The sequence below is a fragment of the Pogoniulus pusillus genome, chromosome 34, assembly GCF_015220805.1.
Source record: "Pogoniulus pusillus isolate bPogPus1 chromosome 34, bPogPus1.pri, whole genome shotgun sequence".
Classification (NCBI taxonomy): domain Eukaryota; kingdom Metazoa; phylum Chordata; class Aves; order Piciformes; family Lybiidae; genus Pogoniulus; species Pogoniulus pusillus.
In genome coordinates this window covers 9,940,050-9,964,600 of record NC_087297.1, presented here as the reverse complement: position 1 = coordinate 9,964,600, position 24,551 = coordinate 9,940,050, and the positions used below count along the sequence as shown (strand labels likewise).

General features: G+C 47.0%; 1 protein-coding gene across 2 annotated transcripts in view; it reads left to right on the top strand.

The window, feature by feature from the left end:
• Positions 1-950: 950 nt before the first annotated feature.
• OPRK1 (opioid receptor kappa 1) overlaps positions 951-24,551 on the top strand; it is a 37,508-nt gene continuing 13,907 nt past the window's right edge. Inside the window, exons 1-3 of one of the 2 annotated variants that reach the window (XM_064170624.1) lie at positions 951-1,173; positions 17,145-17,491; positions 17,987-18,293. In XM_064170624.1, coding sequence (XP_064026694.1) covers positions 18,034-18,293 — 260 coding nt within the window. In that variant the 5' untranslated portion in view covers positions 951-1,173; positions 17,145-17,491; positions 17,987-18,033. The remainder of the gene's footprint in view (positions 1,174-17,144; positions 17,492-17,986; positions 18,294-24,551) is intronic. The other variant, XM_064170623.1, reaches the window with a different exon arrangement.

The following is a 24,551-nucleotide window of genomic DNA, read 5'->3' as shown; positions in this document are numbered from 1 at the left end:
GCTTTCTGTTACAACTCTCCTACTCAACATTTGCCTTTAAAGTGGCAACAGGCATAATTCCTCTTTCTTACTGCCTCATTGCCTGTCATCTGCCTGTCTCCAAGCACATTTTTTACTTCCTGAAGCTGAAAATGCAAAAGGGATGCACCCAAACCCATTAACAGAGAAATGTACAAATCTCTCTTGCCTGTGTGAAATGCATTCACTGTCACAAAGATCCAGGGCGATGTTTAATTCAGCCTGCAAGCTTCTAGTCTGCTCGTTTGACCTTTCTCATCTACTGTCAATAAAGCCTGGTGCTTGAATAATGAATTTTATCTCTTCTAAGCACTAGGCTGATTCCCTTCACAGTGGATTTGGAGAGGTGTTGTGTCATTCAAGTGGTGCTAAAAGTGAACGATGTGCTGTTAGGGGGGAAATGGTAAATATTGCCTTTAGCCAATGTGGGAGCTGAGGCAACAACTGCTTTGCAAGAAGAGCCATGCAATGTTGCTCTCTTTCTCATAAAGCGCAGTGAGAATTCCCCAGTCTCTTTTCCCAAAGACTCCACACCTTTTTGTGAGTCCTCAGGTTCTTTGCTCATAGCTTCTCATGTGTGCAGCGGAGACTGAGGTGCCACAAAGTTTTGAGGTGTCCATGGCAATGGCCTAGTGTGAACCAGGATGCAAAGAGAGTTGCAAAGCTGCAGGCAGCCTATGACAAGGTGTTAATGTAGTAAGAGTTTGGTATGGGGAGAGGCTGCAGGAATGGCCACTGTGAGAAGAGATCAGGAGCTGCCCCCATGTCAGGCAGAGCTAGTTCCAGGTGGCTCCAACAAGGACTCAAAGATGAGCTCATCAGCTGGAGCTGCCTCTGCCAAGGATTTTGAAGCAAGGTGATGTGTAGCAGCTGTGAGAGAGGAGTGAGAAAAGGTGCACCAGCTCTGCAAACAGCAAGGTCAATAAAGGAGGAGGGGAAGAGGTGCTCCAGACAGTGGAGCAGAGATTCCCCTGCAACCTGTGTTGTAGACTGTGGGGAAGCAGCTTGTGCTCTGCAGCCTGAGGAGGACCATACCAGAGCAAACAGCCACACGGTGGTCTGTGGAGGAATCTTCACTTTAGCAGATGGATGTGGAGAGCCTGAGAAGAGAAGCCCACACAAGAGGAGGTTTTCTAGCAGGAACTGCAGCCCTCGGTAAGCAATCTCTCTGTCCTTATCTCAACCCGTGAGCTTTTCCACCTTATTTTCTCCCTTTGTGCTACTGAGGATGTACCCAGGTGGCCAAGAGAGCCAATGGCATCCTGGCCTGTGTCAGGAGCAGTGTGGCCAGTAGGACAAGGGAGGTTATTCTGTCCCTGTGCTCAGCACTGCTCAGGCCACCCCTTGAGTGCTGTGTCCAGTTCTGGGCTCCTCAGTTCAAGAGAGATGTTGCAGTGCTGGAAGGTGTCCACAGGAGGGCGACAAAGCTGGGGAGGGGCCTGGAGCAGAGCCCTGTGAGGAGAGGCTGAGGGAGCTGGGGGTGTGCAGCCTGCAGCAGAGGAGGCTCAGGGCAGAGCTCATTGCTGCCTGCAACTACTTGAAGGGAGGCTGTAGCCAGGTGGGGGTTGGGCTCTTCTGCCAGGCAAGAAGCAACAGAGCAAGGGGATAGAGTCTCAAGTTGTGCCAGGGGAGGTCTAGGCTGGATGTTAGGAGGAAGTTGTTGTCAGAGAGAGTGATTGGCATTGGAATGGGCTGCCCAGGGAGGTGGTGGAGTTGCTGTTGCTGGAGGTGTTGAAGAAAATCCTGGCTAGGGCACTTAGTGCCATGGTCTGGTTGATTGGCCAGGGCTGGGTTCTAGGTTGGACTGGATGAGCTTGGAGCTCTCTTCCAACCTGATTGATTCTGTGGTCAGGATGGGCACCTGATGCTGAGCCAAGACCAGCCCACTTCAGAGACACGTGGCATAGAGACACATTTTAAGAACCAGTTTAGCACAGCAAAAAGAGGAACAGATGACGGTGTAGAAAATAAATCTCACTTCAGGCTGGCTCTGAACTGAAGGAATTCTGATCTGAGCACAGTCAGAAGTGACTGTTGCATTGGTGATTTGTGATAGATGACATTATTGGCTGTCAAGTTTAAAAGCATTGAAGTGCTCCTCTCTTCAAACTCTTGTACTCACTCTCTGGATGTCTTTATCTAGATGCTTGCCAAGCTTTGCAACATTGGTGGCTTGTGTCGTTTGATCACTGTGGCATATAGCAATAAATGTAGCACAGGGCTGTGCTGGTGGGGGTCTTGCTGACTACTGCAAGGGAAAACATGCTGTAGACCATGAAGGCTTTAGCACACAAACAGCAGGGGAATGAATCCTCCTGCTGGCATCAAAGACACAGTGAAGTGTTCAAGGTTTTAGTCTTCGTGTGTCTAAACCCATCCACTTCTATTTTTTTCAACGTGGGCACAAAACATTTTCATTTGAAGTCCTGATGTATGCCCAGCTGGATGCTGAAGAGCAGCATGAGGTTCTCTGGTGCTATGGTTGTTTGTTTTTGACGTCAGAAAGCATAGCTGAGCTCTACCAGAGGGAAAACATTTCCATAGTCTCACCAAAAACATGCCCCTGAACCTCTTGTAGCTGCTTGAAAAACTGCAGCTTGACTTTCTCACACCCTGTTCTTAACAGACTGAGGCAGGGGCAGAAGTGACAGGGTATGGCTGACAATCTTGGGTACAGTCAGTCTGGATTTAGTGAGGATTTCAACCTCAGACCTTCTCACAGGGAAGAAAATGTCAGTTAATTCAAACATTTTATGAAGGTGTAGTAAAACCTGCCTTGCTTTTGCCCTAGATGATGGCAGCTGTACAGAAGCAAATGAGAGCTGTTTGTTACCTGCTTTAGCATCCTCTGGAGTTTGCCGTGTTAGAAACCCCAGGGACTCCTAGAATAAAGCTTTGAACAAAGGAAAGAAACTTTTGATCACGTTTGAAAGCAGGACTGCTGCTATTTAAGCAGTCACTATGTCACACTGAGGGAGTATCAGCTGGTAGCTGAGGAGATGATGAGCTGCTGAGTCTCGCCATACAAGGTGTGATAGTGTTACAGCTGTCTTCAAGCAGGAGCTAGAAGACTGGAATTACTGAATTATAAGCAAGGGTAAGATTGGGTCTACTGAATGTTCACTTGTGGTCATGTGGAATAGAAAACCCCACAAAATCAAACAGAAACCCATCTTAGTCTTCTAGTTTGTGTTGAGTCTCTGTGGCCAGGTGGTTAGGAAGCTGCCTTTTCATTTCTAAATAGGTATATACTGAGATAGAGCAACCAGGAAAAGCAATGATGCTGCTCTTGCTGTACATTGTCAATGGGGGAGTACTTCAGATGCAAGGAGAAGAAGTAACTGTGGAGATATTTTATATTTTGTATCTCTTAGGGACATAAACAATTTTAATCTAAAGCCATATTTAAGAGGAACAGGGATCTGCTGGAGAGGGTCCAAGTGGAGGGCTAGGAGGGGACTGGAGCACTGCTTGGTGAGGAGAGGCTGAGAGACCTGGGGCTGCTTACTCTGAAGAAGAGAAGACTGAGAGGGGGTTTAATCCATGTTTATAAGCACCTGAGGGCTGGGGGCAGGAGGGGGTGGGGACAGGGACTGCTCACTTGCTCCCTGTCATAGAACAAGGAGCCATGGATGGAAGCTACAGCACAGGAGGTTCCAGCTCAACACAAGGGGGAACTTCTTGGCCATAAGGGTCTCAGAGCGCTGGCACAGGCTCCTCAGGGAGGTTGTGGAGTCTCCTTCTCTGGAGCCTTTCAAGGCCTGTCTGGATGTGTTCCTGTATGACCTGAGCTAGCTCTGTCCAGGTCTGGTAGGGGGGTTGGACTGGATGATGTCTTTGGGTCCCTTCCAATCCCTGACATCCTGTGAGCCTGTGATATTTGTTATATTCTCAGAATGTTAGAGCCTGGAAGGACCTCCACAGATTGAGTGCAGCCCCCCTGCCAAAAGCAGGCTCACCTAGGGCAATACATGCAGCTGTAGATACCTGCTAACACATCAGAGAAACAAAACACAACAGCAATTTCTAAGTGAGTTTTGAATCCAAAGATGATTTTTTTTGGAGGGGGCAAAATAAACAATAAGAAGAAAGAAAATATCAACCCAGTTCACTAAGTACAGTAAGAGTGGAATTTAAGACAGGAATTCCAGTCAGGATGAGTAGGTGAGGAGATCTTCCTTCCTTGTCTCCAGACAGAATATAATCCAGCCAGAGATGGGGGAAAAAAATAGCTGTCTGTGAAACTCCAATGAATTTTTCATGTCCCTGTAGGACTGTAATCTCCTTAGAGCAGCAAAGATGGTCTGAACTTTTCATATGTATCACCAGAGCCTAACATGTCCTGAGCTGGTGTGGATTTCCTTGGGGGTGGTGGTGGTGGGGAAGATTTCAGTTTGCAGGCTTTTTTTCTTCTGTATTTAAAACTAACTTTGGTATCATAGTAGAGAATAACACTAGGAGAGTTTGTAGGCATGAAATATCACCAAACACCTGGACTGGATTTCTCTCTGAAGTGGACCCTCAAAATGCACCACACTTAATGTCTTACATATAAGAGAAATAATCTCTGACCTCCTGGTGTCGTGACCATCCTCAGCACAAGGTCAGCCCATCCTTCTTGGTGCCCACACTGGGTGTGGTGATTCTTCACCAACTGTAGAGGGAAATTGGAAGACTAAATTTGATCCTATTGACCACAAGATCACACTGCTAGCTTCTGGTTAACTTTGTCCACCAGGACTCCAAAGTGTTTCTTCCAACCTGATGCAGTCTAAGATCTAGTTGGAGACATCCCTGCACACTGCAGGTGGGCTTGGACAAGATGACTTTCAAGTGCCCCTTCAAACCAGGTGCATTTTTTTTCAGCAGCTCAGCCTTTAAGTTGTACAGATGACCACACCCTGGGGTCTGTCCAGTGGCAAAGAGGCCACCCATGGCTCATTTCTCCAGGCTTTCTCCAAAGGGTCCATTTCAATCTGCAGCCAAACCAGAAAGTTGTAATCCACCTTCTTGGTTTCCAGGGGCAGCTTTTATGCACACCACCAACTTCTTATGTGCCAGTCCAGCCAGCAGATAACCAACAATCACCTATCAAGGTTTGACAAATTCAGCTTCTTTCCTTGGTGGCTTAAATGGTGCTTCAGACAAATGCCTGACAGAGAAATGAGCTGATATGCAAGTAAGGGAATATACACTCCAGTGGCTTACCTTTACTCAAGTAACAATTCTCACCTCAGAAATGCATCAGGGTCTTGTTCTTCTATCTTTAGAAGGAATAAAAGGTTCCTCATTCTGCTTTCCCATCTCTTTCAAATCGTTCAGCTCTATGTCACAGACCATTGCTTACTTCCTAAATGCAGAGGCCCAAAGTATTCTCATTACTACACCTCCTGCTCCTGCTCAGCAGTCTTCTTGCAGGAAAAAAATATGCTAATGCATTTGTTTCTAAGGCCTTGGTCTTTGCCACGCTTCAGCTTTCATTTCTGCCTGACTTTGATCTTTTTCACTATGAGCCAGCTTGTGGAGTCTCCTTCTCTGGGGACTTCCAGGACCTGTCTGGATGCGTTCCTGTGTGATCTGAGCTAGACTGTGTGGTCCTGCTCTGGCAGGGGGGTTGGACTCAATGATCTCTTTGGGTCCTTTCCAACCCCTGACATCCTGTGAGCCTGTGATCTCTGTTCACTAACTGGGCACTGGCTGTGCTTCAATGCCCTTGTCTGATTTCCACCTAGATGCAATATCTAAGGAAGCAGTCTGTCGCTTTATTAACCACAAGTGAGGCTTGGGTGCAGAAACTTCTTTCTTCCTGATAAATCACTTTTTTTATGAACAATGCTTGTGGTTTTCTTCCTTTCTCTGGAAACTGTTGTTTTTTTTTCCAAACTGGGCATTGTTCATGTTGATCTCCATCAATTGCGACGTTGGATAATGTATTTAATTTGTATTGATCAAGCAGGTTTTGTTATCCAATTAGACTTGGAGAGGAGAAAAATCATAGAAGAGCTTGTTTTGGAAGGCATCTCTAAAGATCATCTTATCCAACACCATCCTGTGGGTGGCAGGTGCATCTTTCACCAGACCAGTTTGTCAGAGCTCTGTCCAATATGACCTCGAACACTTCCCAGGATTGGACATTTACAGCTTCTCTGGGCAACCCCTTCCAGGGTCTTACTGCCCTCACCATAATTAACTTCTTCCTTATCTGCAGCCTGAACCTGTTCTCTTTCAGTTTAAAACTGTTACCCCTTGTGCTATATCTACAGGTCCTTCTTTAACCCTTCCCCCATTTTTAAATAAGCTTATTTTAAGTACTGAAAGGCTGCAATGAAGCCTCCTTGGAGCTTTCTCTTCTCCATGCTGACCCCCAATTCTCTTCCTAGTAGAGGTATTCCATCTCTCTGGCCACTTTTGTGGTGCTCATCTGGACCTGCTTCAGCAGGTTCATGCCTTTTTTGCAAGAACTCCTGCTATTGATTTCATGTCACACACAGTTATGGGTTTTTTGGTTGACTTATTTCCTTGCAACTGAGATGATCTTCAAAGCTTTTATTCATTGATGGTTTTTTTCTTTTCCTCACCCTCTCCTTTTCCATTTCCTTTGCCTAGCTGCCACAAGAGATGAAGAATGTCTTATGTTATCTTCCTCTTCTGGCAGGTGGAAGCTGTGAATCAGAATTCATGGTGCAGGCACTGCCATTACTTTGTACCTATCAATAAAACATATTAGCTGGTGGTTGCTGAAGGTAGCTCTTTGCTTCTGCTATTCCTACAGTCCAGATCTCTGCTGCATTCTGCTGTAGGTCTTCCTTGCATGTGTCACACTTATTGTTGAGCAGGAGACATCTCCATGCATCTTCAACTTCTCTGAGGCCAGTTTCAACTTAAACCTCAATACCATTGTAACTGGAGGGTAGGACAACACTTTTTCTTCACCATACTTTTAACCTCCATCTGTAGGACATGGGTTAGTTTTGAAGCTACACTGTGACTGGTGCCACCATAGCCTTGCCAGCATACAGAACTCAATTCCCTCCAATTCAGGAGGTATTCCCTCTCTACAATTCAGGAGGTAACACGCTGCATTACTTGCTTTTAGGTAAAAAGAACAAAACTGAATGGCAGAAGACTCTTTCTGTCTGTTTCTCCTAATGGGCTTTTAAAGCCATGGGCCAATTTTAACCCAGCTTGTCAAAAGAACAATCCAAAGGATTTAGTATATGTGAGATGGGTTTAAGGAAATGGAATGGTTGGATGGAGAACAGGGTGCACATTAGGAGCTCCATCTGAGGGAGAGGCTGAAGAAGGAGGTTTTCAGCAGGACAGAAATGATTTCAGTGCTGCCAGGACAACTTTCTATGTTTTTTAAGCATTAATGAATTCTTAAAGGTCTCCATGATGACTGCTGACCCAATTTGGCTTTGAGCTGTCTGGGGCACAGTGCCCTATTTATTTATATCAGGAAAAGAGAAACAGACCCAAGTGATGAACATCTAATTCCTTCCAAAGCAAGTACACTTAAAAATGTGCCATGTGAGGAAGGCTTTATTAAATTTGTGTTTTCCAAATGTCAGTTCAAGCATCACTTATCCACGAGGAACAGTGCATTTTTGCCGACCCATTACTGCCTCCAAACCTGTGATTGAGCAGTTCTCTGGAGCAGCAAGTTGATTAATTCAGTAACTGCCTGTTCTTCATTTTTTTTTTCTCTAGACTGGAAGCATGCCATCCTTGTAGAACATATATAACCCAGCTAGAGTGCTGTGATGGGATGTCACTTTCCCTGTAGTCTGACAAGTCTCCTTGAGGCACTCGCTAAGTGATACTGTTCAAAAGCTGTCATTACAGCACCATTTGGGGATGCTTCCATACAAGCAGTGCTCTTGCACTTCAAGGCTCTGAAATATATGAAGCCTTTCCACTAAGATGTGTTAGTTGCAGAAGGCCTCAGCAAAAACACAAGGTCTGCCCAAACTGCTTAACCTTGTCCCTGAAGCTTAGATGTGTAAAAGAAAGCTCTTCTTAGCCAGTTTATCTTAAAATGATGAAGCTGAAGCCCAAAAGTCAGAATGAACAAAACCCCAGACAGATCAGGTATTGAAAGCTGGTCTTGAAACCTGACAATTAGTGTCTTGGAGAGGACAATGACTGAGTGTCTCTGCCTGCTGCAGCAGTAACTGAAAGGTTGATTTTAAACCCTCCAGTGCATTTTTCTCCAGGGATGGTCACAGGATGTCAGGGGTTGGAAGGGATCCAAAGAGATTATCAAGTCCAACCCCCCTGCCAGAGCAGGACCATACAATCTAGCTCAGGTCATACAGGAACACATCCAGACAGGCCTTGAAAGTCTCTAGAGAAGGAGACTCCACAGCCTCTCTGAGGAGCCTGTTCCAGTGCTCTGTGACCCTTGCAGTTAAGAAGTTCTCCCTTGTGTTGAGCTGGAACCTCCTGTGCTGCAGCTTCCATCCATTGTTCTTGTCCTATCCCAGTGAGCAGAGCCTGTCCCCCTGCCCTGCTGACCCCCAGCCCTCAGATATTTATAGACATATATTAAATATTCTCTTAGTCTTCTCCAAAACAGAAAGCTCCAGGTCCCTCACCTCTCCTCATCAGGCAGTGCTCCAGTCCCTAATCATCCTTGTAGTCCCCCCCCCAACTCTCCCGCAGATCCCTGTCCCTCTTAAATGATGCTTTGTTGTGGCTGCTGTGGGATAAAGCAACTGGCAACATAACTTTGTGCTTATTTTGCTGAGCTTGATGATTCAAGTAAAACTCCTGCTGGTCTAGAGTTGAATGGCTTGCTTGATCCCTTTCCTTCTCCTGCCTGCTGAAGAGCCAGGACAGCCAGCAGTTTGGATGAACTCCTGACCAGCCAAGGCAATCCATGGGCTCATGGTGCTAGTGTCAGCTGAAACATGCCATGGGGCTGCAGATTAATCACAGTGCCAAGGGACAGTGAGCTTTTGAAGCCAAACCTCCAGCTGATATTGGCACAGTAAGGGCTTATTAGAGACCAGTTACTAAGAGCTTCCTTGACAACATTCACAAGAGAAGGCCTTCAGCACCATCCCCTCATGCCTGCATGAAGCCTTTCCAGGGCCAGCAGGACTATCTTGCCTGTGGTGCTGGGCTGAGCAGCAGGGATGACCATGAACTCTGAAGAACTTATTGTCATAGGCATGCAAAAGAGAAAATCTACCCACGAGGATAATTTGTCTGTGTTTCTCCCCCCACAAGACACTTGTGAGAACCCTTGGGTGTAGCTCTTCACTGCAGCTTCTGGATCATTTCCCTTTAGATTTTCTTTTTCAGAGGCAGCAAAGGTAGAAGAGCAGATTCTGTCTGCTTTCATGTGGGTCATTCTTGTCCCGTCCAGAATACAGACACAGTTCCCAGTGCCATCTCAGGGAGGGACAGGACTGGGGGGAATGGAGTGAAGCTGGAAGTGGGGAGAGTCAGCCTGGACATGAGGAGGAAGTTGTTGAGCATGAGAGTGGTGAGAGGCTGGAATGGGTTGCCCAGGGAGATGGTTGAGGTCCCATCCCAGGAGGTGTTTAAGGCCAGGCTGGATGAGGCTGTGTGCAGCCTGCTCTAGGGTAGAGTATCCCTGGCCATGGCAGGGAGGTTGGAAGTGGATGATCTTTGTGGTCCCTTCCAACCCTGACTGATTCTATGTTTCTATAAATTTCACCTTAATATTTTTTGAGGCTTTCTTAACTCTTCATTCACATAAGAAGTGAATTAAAGATCCTGCAAGCATTGTCTAACTTTAAATGATGCAACATCTCTTGGTAAAATTCAAGGAAAATGTGATTCAAAATCTCCAGTCAAAACTTCAGATTTGAATGACTAAAACAAGACACTTAGATCCACAATTTAAAATGTAATGGGGTGACTTTATAACTCAATATTTAGTTTTCATTACTGGAATTAACAGGTTAAATTGCAACAGCTAATTTAAATGTGAATATTCTGGATGATACCACACTGGAAATCTTGAGTGCTGTGTCCAGTTCTGGGCTTCTCAATTCAAGAGAGATGTTAAGGTACTGGAACATGTCCAGAGAAGGGCAACAAAGCTGGTGAGGGGCCTGGAGCACAGCCCTGGGAGGAGAGGCTGAGGAATCTGGGGGTGTGCAGCCTGCAGCAGAGGAGGCTCAGGGCAGAGCTCATTGCTGCCTGCAGCTCCCTGAAGGGAGGCTGTAGCCAGGTGGGGTTGGGCTCCTCTGCCAAGCAACCAGCAGCAGAACAAGGGGACAGAGTCTCAAGTTGTGCTGGGGGAGGTCTAGGCTGGCTGTTAGGAGGAAGTTGTTGTCAGAGAGAGTGATTGGCATTGGAATGGGCTGCCCAGGGAGGTGATGGAATTGCTGTCCCTGGAGGTGTTGAAGCCAAGCCTGGCTGAGGCACTTAGTGCCATGGTCTGGTTGACTGGCTGGGGCTGGGTGCTAGGTTGGATGGGATGATCTTGGAGGTGTCTTCCAACCTGGTTGATTCTATGATTCTACTGGTGGAACTCAGCACAGACAGGTTCACTTGGCCCATGTATGGCAAGGCAGGACAGTTACTCATAGCTGGTCTCTTCCAACCTCTTTGATTCTATGATCTCTAAGGTCCTTTCCAACCTAAGCCATTCCATGACCTTTAATTGCCAGCTGTGTCAAAAGCCTGCTTGGGCAACTTCCTCCCCACTGGTAGAGAGCAGCAGCCTCTGGCACCTAGCATATTCAACCAAGTAAGTAGTCTCAGGCAGCAATGACACTGGTGTCTTAACTTAAAACAGGCTATTGAAACAATGGAAACAAAACCACTGGATCTAAAATGCTTCCTGTTCTTAAGGTTTCAAAGAATCTTTGCATTTATGAACAAAACCCTTCAGTACATAGAGCAATTAGCAACCTAAAGCAATTAGTCATATTCTTTTTTGCCACAATTGCAAAAGTACTTTAGAAAATTAGCTGTTATGGGATTCTAATTTATTCAAATACAAAGGAGCAGCCTTAGTGCCATTTACTTCATGAATATGCTGACTATTTCTGCTAATAGGCAGTTATACTAACAGGAGAAGAGGTGAAATCAGGCCAAAAAGAAAAGGTGAAGGTAATGCAGATATGGGATAAACTTCAGTGTGATGGCTAAGCCTTTGATGATTTTCTTTGTTCCTCTGCCAAAGTCTTAATTCACACTGAATGTTTCCTTTTGGTCCCACTTGCTCTCAGTAGTGGTACCTGGTGTGCTGGAGTGGGCAGGCATAGAGCTAATTTCCTTCACAGTAGCTGGCATGAGGCTGTGGTTAAATTTGTGCAGAAGAGAGTGTTGAAAGTTCAGGATGTTTTAGCTGTTGCTGAGCAGTCCTTGCACAGGGACAAGGCCTTTTCTGCTCCTTACATCACCCCACCAGTGAGTGGGATGGGGGTGTACAAGTACCTGGAGGGGACATGGCTGGGACAGCTAATCCCAACTGAGCAAAGGGATGTTCCAGACCATATGACTTCATGCCCAGTGTAGAAAGCTGAGGCAGAAGAAGGAAGGGGGAAGGGAATGTCATTTTTCTTCAAGACGAGATGTTGAGATGCTGGAACATGTCCAGAGAAGGGTGACAAAGCTGGAGAGGGGCCTGGAGCACAGCCCTGTGAGGAGAGGCTGAGGGAGCTGGGGGTGTGCAGCCTGCAGAAGAGGAGGCTCAGGGCAGACCTCATTGCTGTCTGCAACTACCTGCAGGGAGGCTGTAGCCAGCTGGGGTTGGGCTCTTCTGCCAGGCAGCCAGCAACAGAAGAAGGGGACACAGTCTCAAGTTGTGGCAGGGGAGGTCTAGGCTGGATGTTGTGAGGAAGTTCCTGGCAGAGAGAGTGATTGGCATTGGAATGGGCTGCCCAGGGAGGTGGTGGAGTCACCATCCCTGGAGGTGTTGAAGCCAAGCCTGGCTGGGGCACTTAGTGCCATGGTCTGGTTGACTGGCTAGGGCTGGGTGCTAGGTTGGACTGGGTGATCTTGGAGGTCTCTTCCAACCTGGTTGATGCTATGATTCCCAAGTAGCCATTATGTGTGAGGGAGTCCTGCTCTCCTGGAACTGGCTGAACACCTGCCTGGTGTTGGGATGCCCTGAATGAATTCCTTGTTTTGCTGTACTTGCCCATTCCAATGCTTTACTTATTAACTGATTTTATCTCAACTCAGGACTTCTCTCACTTTACCAGTTCTCTCTCCCATCTCACCTGGGGGTTGGAGCTGGGGTCAAACCCATGAAGTCTTCCTCATTCTGTAGATTGTGCCCAGCTTGGGCTGCTCTTTCAATTTTCTGTGTCACACTTTCAATGATTTTTCTTTTCACTTCCCTTCATCCTCTTCCTTCAGACAAAGAACTCTTACTCCCTGAGTAGTATTGCTGAGTTAGTGGCACTGCAAGCACTAAGTAATGGCAATCAAATTGGAATTTGGTATTTTATGTGACCCACTAAATGTCCTTTAAAGTGAATCATGGGTTTTCCCATTTGGTACCCAACTAGCTGTAAGCAGCAGTCAGGCTGATCCCAGACTCATTTTCTTCTCCCACATCATTTATTTAAGCAAATGTCTCAAAAGGAACACTTTCATCTGCTGCAAAACATTGGCATGAGTTCTCAGTTTCATTTTCACACTTAGTGAAACTTACCATTTAGTAACAGCATCAAACAATACAGCTCCAAATGCCTGTTTGTCCTCTTTCTGACATTCTTCATGTGCATTCAAAGGTTGGGATTCCCCCTGACCCAAGTAGCTGAAAGGATTTGTTTTGAGAGTATGGCTGGTACATGTGTGTTTGAGCAATCCCTCTTTCACTTCCCTCCTGCTCCTGACCTTGGCAAAATTGTGTCCTCCACACCTGCTTTCCTTGGATGCTCTTTACTCTCAGCATCACTGCTAATATACTGTTCACTCTTGCAGCAAAGGTGACACTGACTGGGTGACTAAAAACACTCCCTTGGTGGGGAGAAGAGAAGGGGGAACAGATAAGGGAGCTTTATCTTTTTCCCCTGTCCTGGAGTCAGCAGAAACTGGCTTAGTCAGCCAGTGCAGGTGCAACCCCTTATTCAAAGAGCTAAATTCACCCCTCTCTTATGACAGCACTCTTGTCTTTAAGGCATTAAGTATGTATGAATGAAGGTGTCAAAAGCAGGAGGCGAGGAAGTGCAAGGTGCAAAGTTCAGGGGTTGTGTATGTAAGTTTTGCTTGAGCTTTAGCTGCATCAGTCTCAGTCTGATTTTTACTACTGCCAGGGACCAGAAAAAGCCAACAGCCAGTTCTAAGTCTCAAGCAAAGAATGTGAAGACTTAGGTACCAGTGGTACATGATCCACACAGTTCTTATTTCCTGAAAATGAGTCATCTTTCTTTCCTTGTCACAAAGGCAAAGAGAAGGCTCTGAAGGAGCTTGAGCTCTTTGGGAAGAAATATCACTTATCCCACACACTCCACTGGGAGCATCCTGGAGAGAGACAACCAGGCTAGTCTTGAAGAGCCTTTTATTTATTCCTACCAAACTTAAATCAACATCATCTCCTGTCCCAGAGCTGAAGCTGGGTGGAAATTCAGGCTGTCTTAGCCATCCTCTTTCCTCCCTGGAGCAGTGTAACAACTTGTTGTGAAAGATGATGGACTGCTCTTTTTTAGTTAAAATAACCTCTCTTTATCAGATGGTCTGCTCTGTAGCTTAGATACCTGTGCTTGTCCAACAGACATCTCAGGAATATTACCTTTTTTTAAAAGAAAGAACCATAGAATCAACCAGGTTGGAAGAGAGCTCCAAGCTCATCCAGCTCAACCTAGCACCCAGCCCTGTCCAGTCAACCAGACCATGGCACTAAGTGCCCCAGCCAGGCTTTTCCTGAACATCTCCATGGGTGGCGACTCCACCACCTCCCTGAGCAGCCCATTCCAATGCCAATCACTCCCTCCTGACTCGTGCAGCCATTCTCAGTGTCCTTCTCTGCCTTTTGGTAGTCAGAGCTGCATGAGAAATTGGGAAATTACAAAATATCCATCAAGGGAACCTTGATGAAATGAAATGCAGGCAAGGTGGCAAAGTGTTGAGCTGCTTTGCTAACTCCATCTGTGCTCCAAGATTCTGATCTTTATCCCACAGCTGACTGAGGAGAGGCAGGATAGCAGCAAAGCAGAGGAGATGACCTCCTATTATCACCTACTGAACTCCTTAATCCCAGTCGCTGATCTCCTTGCTGCCACTTAGCTCCTGTTTGTGCTCCACTCCTCCTTTTTTCAAGTCCTGGCCTCAAAAATCTTTCAACATCTTTCCAGTGCTTCCTTGCAGCTAGCAGTTTGAGGATGACTGATTTTATCCAAACCTTCCCAAGGACTTCCATGTGGAAGGTAGTTATGTGCTGGGACAGGCCACAGAGGCTGTCCTGGTGTTCAGGGCTTCATCGAGATGATTTCTGGAGGTGACAGTGGAGATCTGTAGTGGTAATTTAACTTTAATGTGACATGTATTTCTGCCATGTGCAAAGAAAAAATAAAGCACAAGTACTGTGCTCAATCTTTCATTTGCTGTGACTAAAATCTGCATCCAAAAATTGTTTAGCAAATACAACACATAATTTTCTACTTCTTTTCCTCCTCCCTTTCCCTTCCCTTCCCTTGCTGGTCTTTGAAGAAGGCAAGACACTGTTTCCTGAGAGCTGTGTTCACTCGGAGAACGAGTGTTTCTGGATGCAGAGAGAATGAACTTTGTTTCCCTGGCAACTAGAGCCACCAGAAAGTGTTTCCTCCCTTTAATCAGGTTCACTATTATTGGTGAATCAGGGAGCAAACCCAAGGTGTGTTCCACTTAACTCACCTGGCCTCCCTCCAAGCCTCTAGATTGAAAAGTGACATCTGCAAGTGATCAAAGCATCCAGTGCTAAGAGTAAGGAGAGGGATCTGGGGGTGCTGGTGCATCAGAAGCTCAAGCTGAGCTGTCAGTGTGCTCTTGCAGACCAGAGGACCAACCACAGCCTGGGCTGCAGCAAGAGGTGTAGGCAGCAGGGCCAGAGAAGTGATCCTACCCCTCTGCTCCGCACTGGTGAGACCCCACCTGGAGTACTGCATCCAGGTCTGGAGCCCCTGGGACAAGAGGGATATGGATGTGCTGGAAGGTGTCCAGAGAAGGGCCATGAGGATGAGCAGTGTGCTGGAACACTTTGGCTATGAGTAGAGGCTGAGGGAGTTGGGGCTGTTCAGTATGGAGAGCAAAAGGCTCCCAGATGACCTTATTGTGACCTTTCAGCATCTGAAGGGGGCTACAAGAAAGCTGTGGATGGACTTTTTAGGATGTCAAGTAGTGATAGTTCTGGGGAGAATGGAGCAAAGCTGGAAATGGGGAGATTCAGACTGGATGTTAGGAAGTTCTTCAGCATGAGAGTGGTGAGAGCCTGGAATGAGTTTCCCAGCAAAGTGGTGGAAGGATGGATGAGGCTCTAGACAGCCTGATCTAGAATGAAGTGTCCCTGGCCATGGCAGCGGGGTTGGAACTAGATAATCCTTGTGGTCCTTTCCAATCCTGAATGATTTTGTGATTCATGGCTGAACATCACAATCTGCCCTATCCTGCACTTCTAACTTGAACCTAGACGTGTTGCAGTCCTCTAGAAAGCAATGTCAGCAGCTAAGCAGCTTTCACTCAGAACCTGCATGTGCTGGTGGGATGGAGCTGGGTCTCTGCTGTGGCAGGGTGAGCAGGTGCCACACAGAGTCGTGCTGGTGATTCAGCACCGTTCATTCTTACCTCTGAGTCAGGGCTGAACTCACGTCCCAGCACACTGAAGGTTTGAAGCAGTTTGCTGATGGGGGCAGCTCTTTAGCTTTTGGTAATAAAAAAAGGCAACAGTGAAGCCCTTCCAAACTGCTGCTGTCAAGCATCACAGATTTCCCTCTCTTTTCATTCAGAAACTTTAACCAGGATTGCAAAAGAAAACACTCTACGGGCATAGAACTCCCAGATTGTGACTGTCCTTCCACTTGTTTGGCCTGAGAATGTCTTTGTCATGTGTTTGAAGTTCTGTGTTTTTATCCAGTTTCATTAAGGGTGAAACTTTTAGACAGCTCTCTACAGATGGCAGAGAGCAGATGCTGATGTTCTGGAGAAAGCAGTGATCACAAAGCTGTCACCACATTGGTACAAGCCTCTGCCTCTAAGAGAGGGCATTCTGTACCTTTCAAATCTCCTACCACACTTTTGGCTCTGTGGCTGACAATCTCTCACCTTGGTTATAGGCTCAGAAAGGGTTGTTTTAGAAATCAAAACTGCAGCCTGGTGACAGACGCGAGAGGAGCACAAAGTAAAGTTTCACCATAGGAAGAAGAATGAAGGAAACTCGGAGCCCCTTTGCTGGCTGCCTAAGCTCTACCAAATGCCCTGAGGGCCATGGCAGGCTGCTGTGCCCTGCAGAGAGCTGCTCTCCTGCTGCTTTCTTGGAGATGCAGCCAGCCAGGCTGTTCTGCACCTCTCCCAAGGGTGCAGGAACAACTCAGGGTCTTGCCTCACCTCTCCCAGTTTATCATTTAGAAGAACTTTCGGTGGGGACTCAAGGTCTGTGTGAAAATGAAGGACTATGTCAAACACAGATTGGTGTGTTCCCAATGCCTGCTTGATGGAGCATATTAGATAATCTCAGGGATGTGATTCCTGCACATGCTACCTTTCCACCCCGGGCTGAAGCTGGAGCCTTAGGGAAAGCAGGGCTCTGGCAGTGTTAAAAGAAATTCTTGGCTTCTATCATAGTGTGGGACAGGCTGAACAAGCCATGGACAGTAACTGGGCTGACTCTCTCTGCATTGGTAGCCAGGTTCTGACTTTCCTCCAAGTTGCAAGTGTAAGGGAACAGGCACAGCCACCCAGTGAGTAGAGTGTTAGATGCACAGTTGCATAGCTAAGGCATGAAAGAAAGAGCAGATAGACCAGGCAAGGCATCTGAACTGAATATTCCTGGTTTATTCAGCACCTGTTAGTCTGTGGGATTCGGAAAGGCAGAGAGGATTGCTGCTTGAGGCCTGGGAGTGCAGAGAGAATGAGGAAAGGCAACTTGGAGAAGTGCATTAAAAACAACCACTCAGCCACTGCAGAACTTATTTTTTGCTTTTAATTTCTCTGCCTCTCAGTGTTTAGACAGAAGTCATGTGAGCTTCTGAGCTGCAGGGACAGAGACAGAGAGTGTGCATCAGTGCCGAGTGCTGCTGGAGCCTCGGCAGAGCGAGAGGGAGCCTGAGAGGTAAAGGCGAGCTGGTGGGAGCTGGAACAGCAGCAGCTGCTGCTCCCACCTGGCAGCTCCTGCCCGGGAACCGGCTCGGCTGCCAGCACTGCTGCCCGCAGGGCTTGGTGCCTCGGCTTTACAAGTTCTGGAAGGTCGGCGGCGCTTCCAGGAGCCAAGCGGAGCTGCTCTCCTTGCTGCTTTCCCTGCAGAGAACATCTGTTTGAGGACTCCACTGCTTTTCCCCGACTAAAAGAGGTATTTTGTGCCATTAATATGTCTTATTTAAAACCCGGTGTGGGATTGGGGAAACAGAAGCAACTGGGAGCGGGGTGCCAAAGCAGATGTGCAGAGGGGTGGTGGGTTTCTGTCCCACTCCCTTTACAGCAGAGCTTAGGCAGAGGGCAGCCCCTGCCATTGCCTTAAAATAGGGATGTTGGGAGAGACAGGGTTAAAGCGTGGGGGTGGATCTGAGCTGCTTCCCATCTGATCTGTTTCTCTGTGCAAGCTCTGTAAGTGGAGGAAAACTTTTCCTTGTGCACCTGGAGGAGCAGCACTTGCCCATGACATGGCAAGATGTACAACTTGTGATTATTTAATAGCAGCCTCCTTTGCTTAAATCTCTGCTTGGCAAATTGCAGTTCCCATGACAGCAGAGCTCCTCTTAACACATACAAATTTCAGAGACATTAGCATCGAGTGGTTGTGACAGCACTCATGTTTCTTCCCTTCTCCTCCCTCTTCCCGGTGTAGCTGTCTCCTGCTGCCTGCACTTTCCTGCCCGGGGCAGCTGCGGCCCTATGGATGCCCCAGTACAGATCTTCCGTGAGCAGCCAGACTCCACCTGCTCCCCAGGGCCCTGTCGTCCCCCCAGCACCAGCAGCAGTTGGTTACTGGGCTGGGCAGACTATGACAGCAACGCTACTGGGGCCTTTGGGGACAGCCAGCACAACCACACCAGCATCTCCCCTGCCATCCCCATCATCATCACTGCTGTCTACTCGGTGGTCTTCGTTGTCGGCTTGGTGGGAAACTCTCTGGTGATGTTTGTCATCATAAGGTGAGTACCCGGAGTGCCTGTCGGCAGAGGGGCAAACAGCCAGCCCTAAGTTAGGTGAGAAGTGGTGTAGGTGTTTGGGGTAGTTTATGGAAGTTCCCTGGATATGCGTATACCAGGAGCTGGAAAAATGCAACCGGAATGTCCCAGACCTTTTCAACCCCCGGAGGTTGCCTGGCCGTGCAATCAGAGATAGGAGGGAGAAGCTTGTTAAGAGTGATGGATCCTGCAGCCCGCAGGAAGGTTGCGCCCCGGAGCTGCGTTCATGGACTGCCCTCTAGGGATGAGAGGCTGCTGGCAGCCCGGGGGAAGCTCTAGGGGGAGAAAGAAGCTTCTGCGAGCAGCTTTCGTCCCCTGCGGGGAGGATTGCTTTTGTTTCTGGTGATGTGAACACAGATACATTGCTGCCTCGTCCCTTCTTCGACAAGGTGGGCGTGGGGGGAGGAAAGAAACTGTGTAACAGGTGGAAATGCTTAAGGTAAAGCATGGGATGGTTTTTTCCTCTGTCTAGCAGTGTTTCACTCCAGTTGTTGGTGCTGGGCTGAAGAAAGCAATGCAGATGCTGAAATACCTTTCCTGTTGTCTTTCAGGAAGCAGGAGAAAGCTTTGTCTGCGTGTTAGCTTTTCATACTAAACTTTGTGAAGGGCATCAGTGCTTACAGTTGCACTTACAACCGGGTAGTGGTGTGTATTTTAGCTTGCATTATGATCCCTCTTTCTTTTTGTCCCTTACACACGGTAGGGGGATGTGTTTTAGCTTGCACCATGATTTTTTCTCTCCTGTTGTCCTTTTCATTTGCAATGTATAAAAATGTCTGGGCAGTGCAGATCAGAAAGGTGATGATGAGTAAAAAAGCTGGGGAGGGACTTCTTAGGCTCTCAGGGAGTGTCAGGACTAGGGGGAATGGAGCGAAGCTGGAGAGAGGCAGGTTCAGACTGGAGGTGAGGAGGAAGTTGTTCAACATGAGAGTGGTGAGAGGCTGGAGTGGGTTGTCCAGGGAGGTGGTTGAGGCTCCATCCCTGGAGATGTTTAAGGCCAGGCTGGATGAGGCTGTGGGCAGCCTGCTCTAGGGAAGGGTGTCCCTGGGCATGGCAGTGGGATTTGAACTGGATGATCCTTGTGGTCCCTTCGAACTCTGACTGAGGGTATGATTCTATGAGTAACTGAGGGGACTGAAATCATGCAACTTCTCAGGCTCTTGCTTTGCAACCCATTCTGAATCCTGACACCCTCCCCCCCCCAAAAAAAAACAACAAACAACCACCAAACCCAACAACTCTGAAATAATGTCAATGTGAAGTATTCATTGCTCAGATTAAACCACCTTGCACACAGAAAAAGAGAGGCATAGGAAGGATCTTGGCAGCAAAGTCTGCATGACAAGGGTCAAAGCAACTGCAGGAGGGTGAAACAGCTGTCAGACCTGATCTAGGGGAAAGTTAACTGGAAGTAGTCCAGTGGATGAGGTACTTTAGAGAAGGTGAGCTCTAAGCAAGTCAGAATGGAAATGAAATCACCTTTAATGGTCAGTGCAAGAAATAAAGATGCTTGTGGTCAATGTGGAGAAAATGGTTTGCTCCAGCTTTGTGATGCTGTAATTTTTATGGCCCTGCATGCCCTTTTGCCCTTCATTCAGAGAAGAGATTTCATTTCTTTTCTTAATTTCCCTTGCAAAAAGGAGAGATTCCACGATTGACACACACGGAGCTGCAGAGATTTTCTAAGCCATCAGGCACTAGCAATGATAGCTGTTTGCCTGGCCTGAGCAGTGGAAATAAATTCAAACTTAGCCAAAGCCCTAAAAGTTAGTATGCATCACATTGAGGTGCATTGGCTTCCTCAACTGCATACATACACACAGCTACAGTTCCTATTGCTTTGTTCAAACAGTTCTTATTGCTTGGAAATATTCCAACTGCTCATGCAAGAGGTGTTTGTTTGCTGTTCTGTTTGTTTTTGTTTGGTTTTTTTTAGTGTTTGTGGGTTGTTTTCTTTCCCCCACCCCAACCTCTCATCCCCCTCTCTCCATCCCTCACTTCTATTCTCTGTACGACTGCCTCTCTAGATGGATTTTTTATGACCCGTTGCAAAATGCAGCCTGCAGTGGTGTTCCTTTGTGTGAAAAGCCAGGGTCTGTGTGAAGTTTGTGCAAGAAAGTGCAAGGAAGGAGGGGGACCATATCCTCTAGCCATCTCACATTGCCTCTTGCCCAGCTGCCACAGCTCTAAAGGAGGGCAGGGACAGACTGCAGCTCCTCTTTACTCCAGTTGAGGTTAGGATTTGTGCGAAGCCTCTTGTTGTTTCTCATCTCTCTGAATCCAGATTTACCCTCCTTCTAACCTCCTCTTGACCTCTTTTGCAGCCAACTCAGGCCCAACTCCTCTTCTCTTTGCCCTTTTAGGCAACACTTGATATTGGAATAGTTCAGTTGGAAGAGATCTATAATGATCATCCATCCTGGCCACCAAGTTATCTTCTGGGTGTCAGGAGTGGGGACACAGGCTCTGCTCACTGCTCCCTGGCATAGGACAAGGAGCAATGGATGGAAGCTGCAGCACAGGAGGTTCCAGCTCCACACAAGGGGGAACTTCTTTACTGCAAGCATCACAGAGCACTGGCACAGGCTCCCCAGAGAGGCTGTGGAGTCTCCTTCTCTGGAGACTTTTAAGGCCTGCCTGGATGCATTCTTCTGGATGTGTTCTATGATCTGTGCTAGATTATATTCTCCTGCTCTGGCAGAGGTTTGGACTCGATGAGCTCTTTGGGTCCCTTCCAACCCCTAACATCCTGTGATCCTATGAACACTTTGTCATGTACTGAAAAGGCCACTCCATGGCCCTGTGACATGATTTTGTCACATGTGAAATGGAGATCCTGGTACTCCCTGTCTTGCAATACGCAGCAGCGGTTTTAAAAGCCAGAGCCCAGTCTCAAAATCCAAATGGAGCAAGACCAAGGCTGGGTGGGCTGATAGACCCTGGCTCATGCTGAGCCACGGCACACAGAATTCAAAGCTTTCCTGTGGTCGCTGCTTTTCCTGGTAGAGGTGGTAAGAGGAAAAGGGAACATCACATTGGCTCCTGCACTGGTGGGAAGTGCAGATGCAATGTGGGAAGCATGGTCCCCCTGCTACTGGGGAGAAGGGGAAGTCTGAAATGGGTTTGTAGAAGCCAGGTGAACTCATCTGACCTCACCTGTTTAGCGTTATACAGCCATGTGTGTCTTGGTGTGATCAGAATCTATCACAACCCCAGAGCTTTCCTTCGGAGATCAGCCTTACCTCTGAGATCCTAGAAGATATTTCTCACTGGCTGAAGTTGATAAGTTACTTGTGTCTGGAAGCAGAAAGTAATTTTCCTCTCCTCTTTCTCTCTCCTGCCTTTGTTTCTCTAAAATTTAGTGCTGGCTCTAAAGAAAAGAGGGCTTTCTTGTGACAGCTTGGAGGGGAAGCAAAGTCTCTTAACCAAAGTTACAACTTCAGCTATGGATTTGCCCTTACTGAACCCATAAATATACTCTGGTAGCAGCTATGGGAGATTCTGTCTCTCACCCACTCCAGATTCACTTTTTCTCTGTATGTGCCTTACTCTCATTGATGCTGAAGTTATTTACTGGGAGCAGCTGCTGCCACCAGGATCCTAAATTGCCATTCCCATGTTTCTTTTGAAATTATCTCTCAAGCTTCCAGAGAACTGAATAATTTCTTTTACATTCAAACCCAGTTTTAACAAAAGGCTGTGTCACAGGTATGTGGATTGATTCCTAAGGGAAAAGAGAAAGCTTGTGTGCCTTTGCTTAGCCTGATGTTGAAGGAAAAATACAACTAGTAATACATTTTTGCTCTTGTAGCTCTCAAATTGAGTGTCATCTTATGTAACAGGTTGAGTCTATTCAGAAATGTCATATAAAAGCAACTCCCTTCCAGGCTGTTTTTAAATCTTCATGGAATCATTGAGGCTGGAAAAGACCTCTGAGATGATCAAGTTTAGCCTATGACCTAACCGTATGACATCAGCTATATCATGCCAGCAACTGCCACATCCAGTCTTTTCTTAAAGACCCCTAGGGATGGTGACTCCTCCACCCTGGGAGTCCATTCCAGTGCCTCCATCATTCATTCCAAACAAGAATGATATATATATATATGTAATAGAATCAACCAGGCTGAAAGAGACCTGCAAGATCATCCAGACCAACCTAGCACCCAGCCCTAGCCAACCAACTAGACCATGGCACTAAGTGCCCCAGCCAGGCTTTTCTTGAGCACCTCCAGGGACGGTGTCTCCACCACCTCCCTGGGCAGCCCATTCCAATGCCAATCACTCTCTCTGCCAACAATTTCCTCCAACATCCAGCCTAGACCTCCCCTGGCACAATTTGAGACTGTCCCCTTGTTCTGTTGCTGCTTGCCTGGCAGAAGAGCCCAACCCCACCTGGCTGCAGCCTCCCTTCAGGTAGTTGTAAACAGCAATGAGGTCTGCCCTGAGCCTCCTCTTCTGCAGGCTAAACTACTCCAGCTCCAGAGGAGCCAACCAAATGGAATTTCCTGTTCCCTATTCCTTGCAGTTGGTCTGATTGAATTCCTCTGTGAAATGAAAGGTTTGGCTGCTAGAAGCAGTCTGAGCTCTCACTTGCTTTGGGAAGCTTCTGGGTTTTTACCTTGTTTTGCCCAATCAGTCAATGGCACCATAGTGGTATCAGCACAGAGGTATCACGTGGCTGGGTAGTAATTCAGCACAGGACCTCAAAGAGCATCTTTGCATTGCTGAATTGAGGTAATTCGGGTATGTTCTGCAGGTTTTGGACAAATTAAATGTGATTTTAATCACAACTTAGAAGACTGATCATTACCAGCAGCTTTTGTATGGAACCTGGAAACATGGAAGGGGACAGGTTTATAAATCAGCATTGGTAGTTTGGGAAGCACAGAATATTTGTACATATTCTAGTTCTAATTATTGTGTATGTTTCTAATACTTTTAACCCCCTGCTAGCCACTGACTAAGAAAGAATCATGAATTCTGAGACATGGGATTTATAAGCTGAAACAAGAAACCTAACCCGAGTTCTCACTCGGATGCTGCAGTATGAAAGCTGATAGTGGAAAAGCAGAAAGAGCAGAGGAAAGGCTTGGAAGGAATATTTACTAGGGACAGCATTAGAGAGAGGCTATAGATTATAGTGAGTAATCTGTTTGGCTTCTGAAAAGTAATTTGGTATCCATCCAGAAGCTTCCACTGGGCTAGCAGCCAGGTAGCCATTTATTTTGGAGAAGAGCGTAACTAGAATCAGTGTCCAGAAGCAAGACAAATTAGAGAGAGCCCTCTTGAGCTGTCTGGAAGTGAAAACAAGAACCTTCCAGCTTGGCAGCTGGCAAGGCAGAAAGCTTGAGAAAGGCAGGAGAGGGGTGGGGAAGATCATGCTCCTGGGTGAAGCATGGGGAGGGAGTGCAGTGCAGAGATGGTTCTGGGGAGTCTGCCTGAAACTTTCTGGTGAAGGGGCAAAGTGAGGAGCCTTCCTTTCACTTTCCATGAGAGCATCTTGAACTTGCTGAAAGGCTGTTGTAGCAGGAAATTCTTGGTGATTTGGGTGGCCTGGGATGTGCTAAGAGCAAAGGAGGATAATTTCCCCCACTTGCCTACTCTCACTGTCTGATCAAACTGTGATTGGTCTGCCCCTTAAGTTAAATTCTCTGAGCCAGCTGAGGTCCCAAGGAGAGCTTTGATTTCAGTGACATGCTACTTCTGAAGGAAAAAACATCCAGAAAAGCTTTGATAGACTCTAGTTCTAGCAAGTTTACTTCATGGCTCTGTTTGGGTCCTCCACTGTGTAAAGATCTTAATTCTTAGTGTGGATTCTGTGCTCCTCTCCTCAAGGAGAAGTTTGTGCTTTGTCTGCTGTTTTGTTTTTCTTCTCTAGTGCTCAAGAGGCATAGGCCAATGACAGTTTGAATGTCATTTTGTCTGCAGGCAGGCATGAGGACACAAACTGCATTGGCTGTGGGAGAGAGGTGTGGGTGACATGGAAAGGAGTATCAGACCATGCTGGCATTCTGTGATGTGTCCAAAGGATATAAACAAAGAATATCTGAAGGGACACAGCATTTCCATGGTGCTGTGGGGAAGCTTGCACGTTAGCCTGTGTATCATCTTAGAAATATTTAATTCTTCTGAGCCTAGAGGGTTCAGCTCTCATTAGATTCACCTTCTAAGCCCTAGGGTTGTGAAAATTAATTCCAGGCAGTTTGCTGTTTTCAGGTT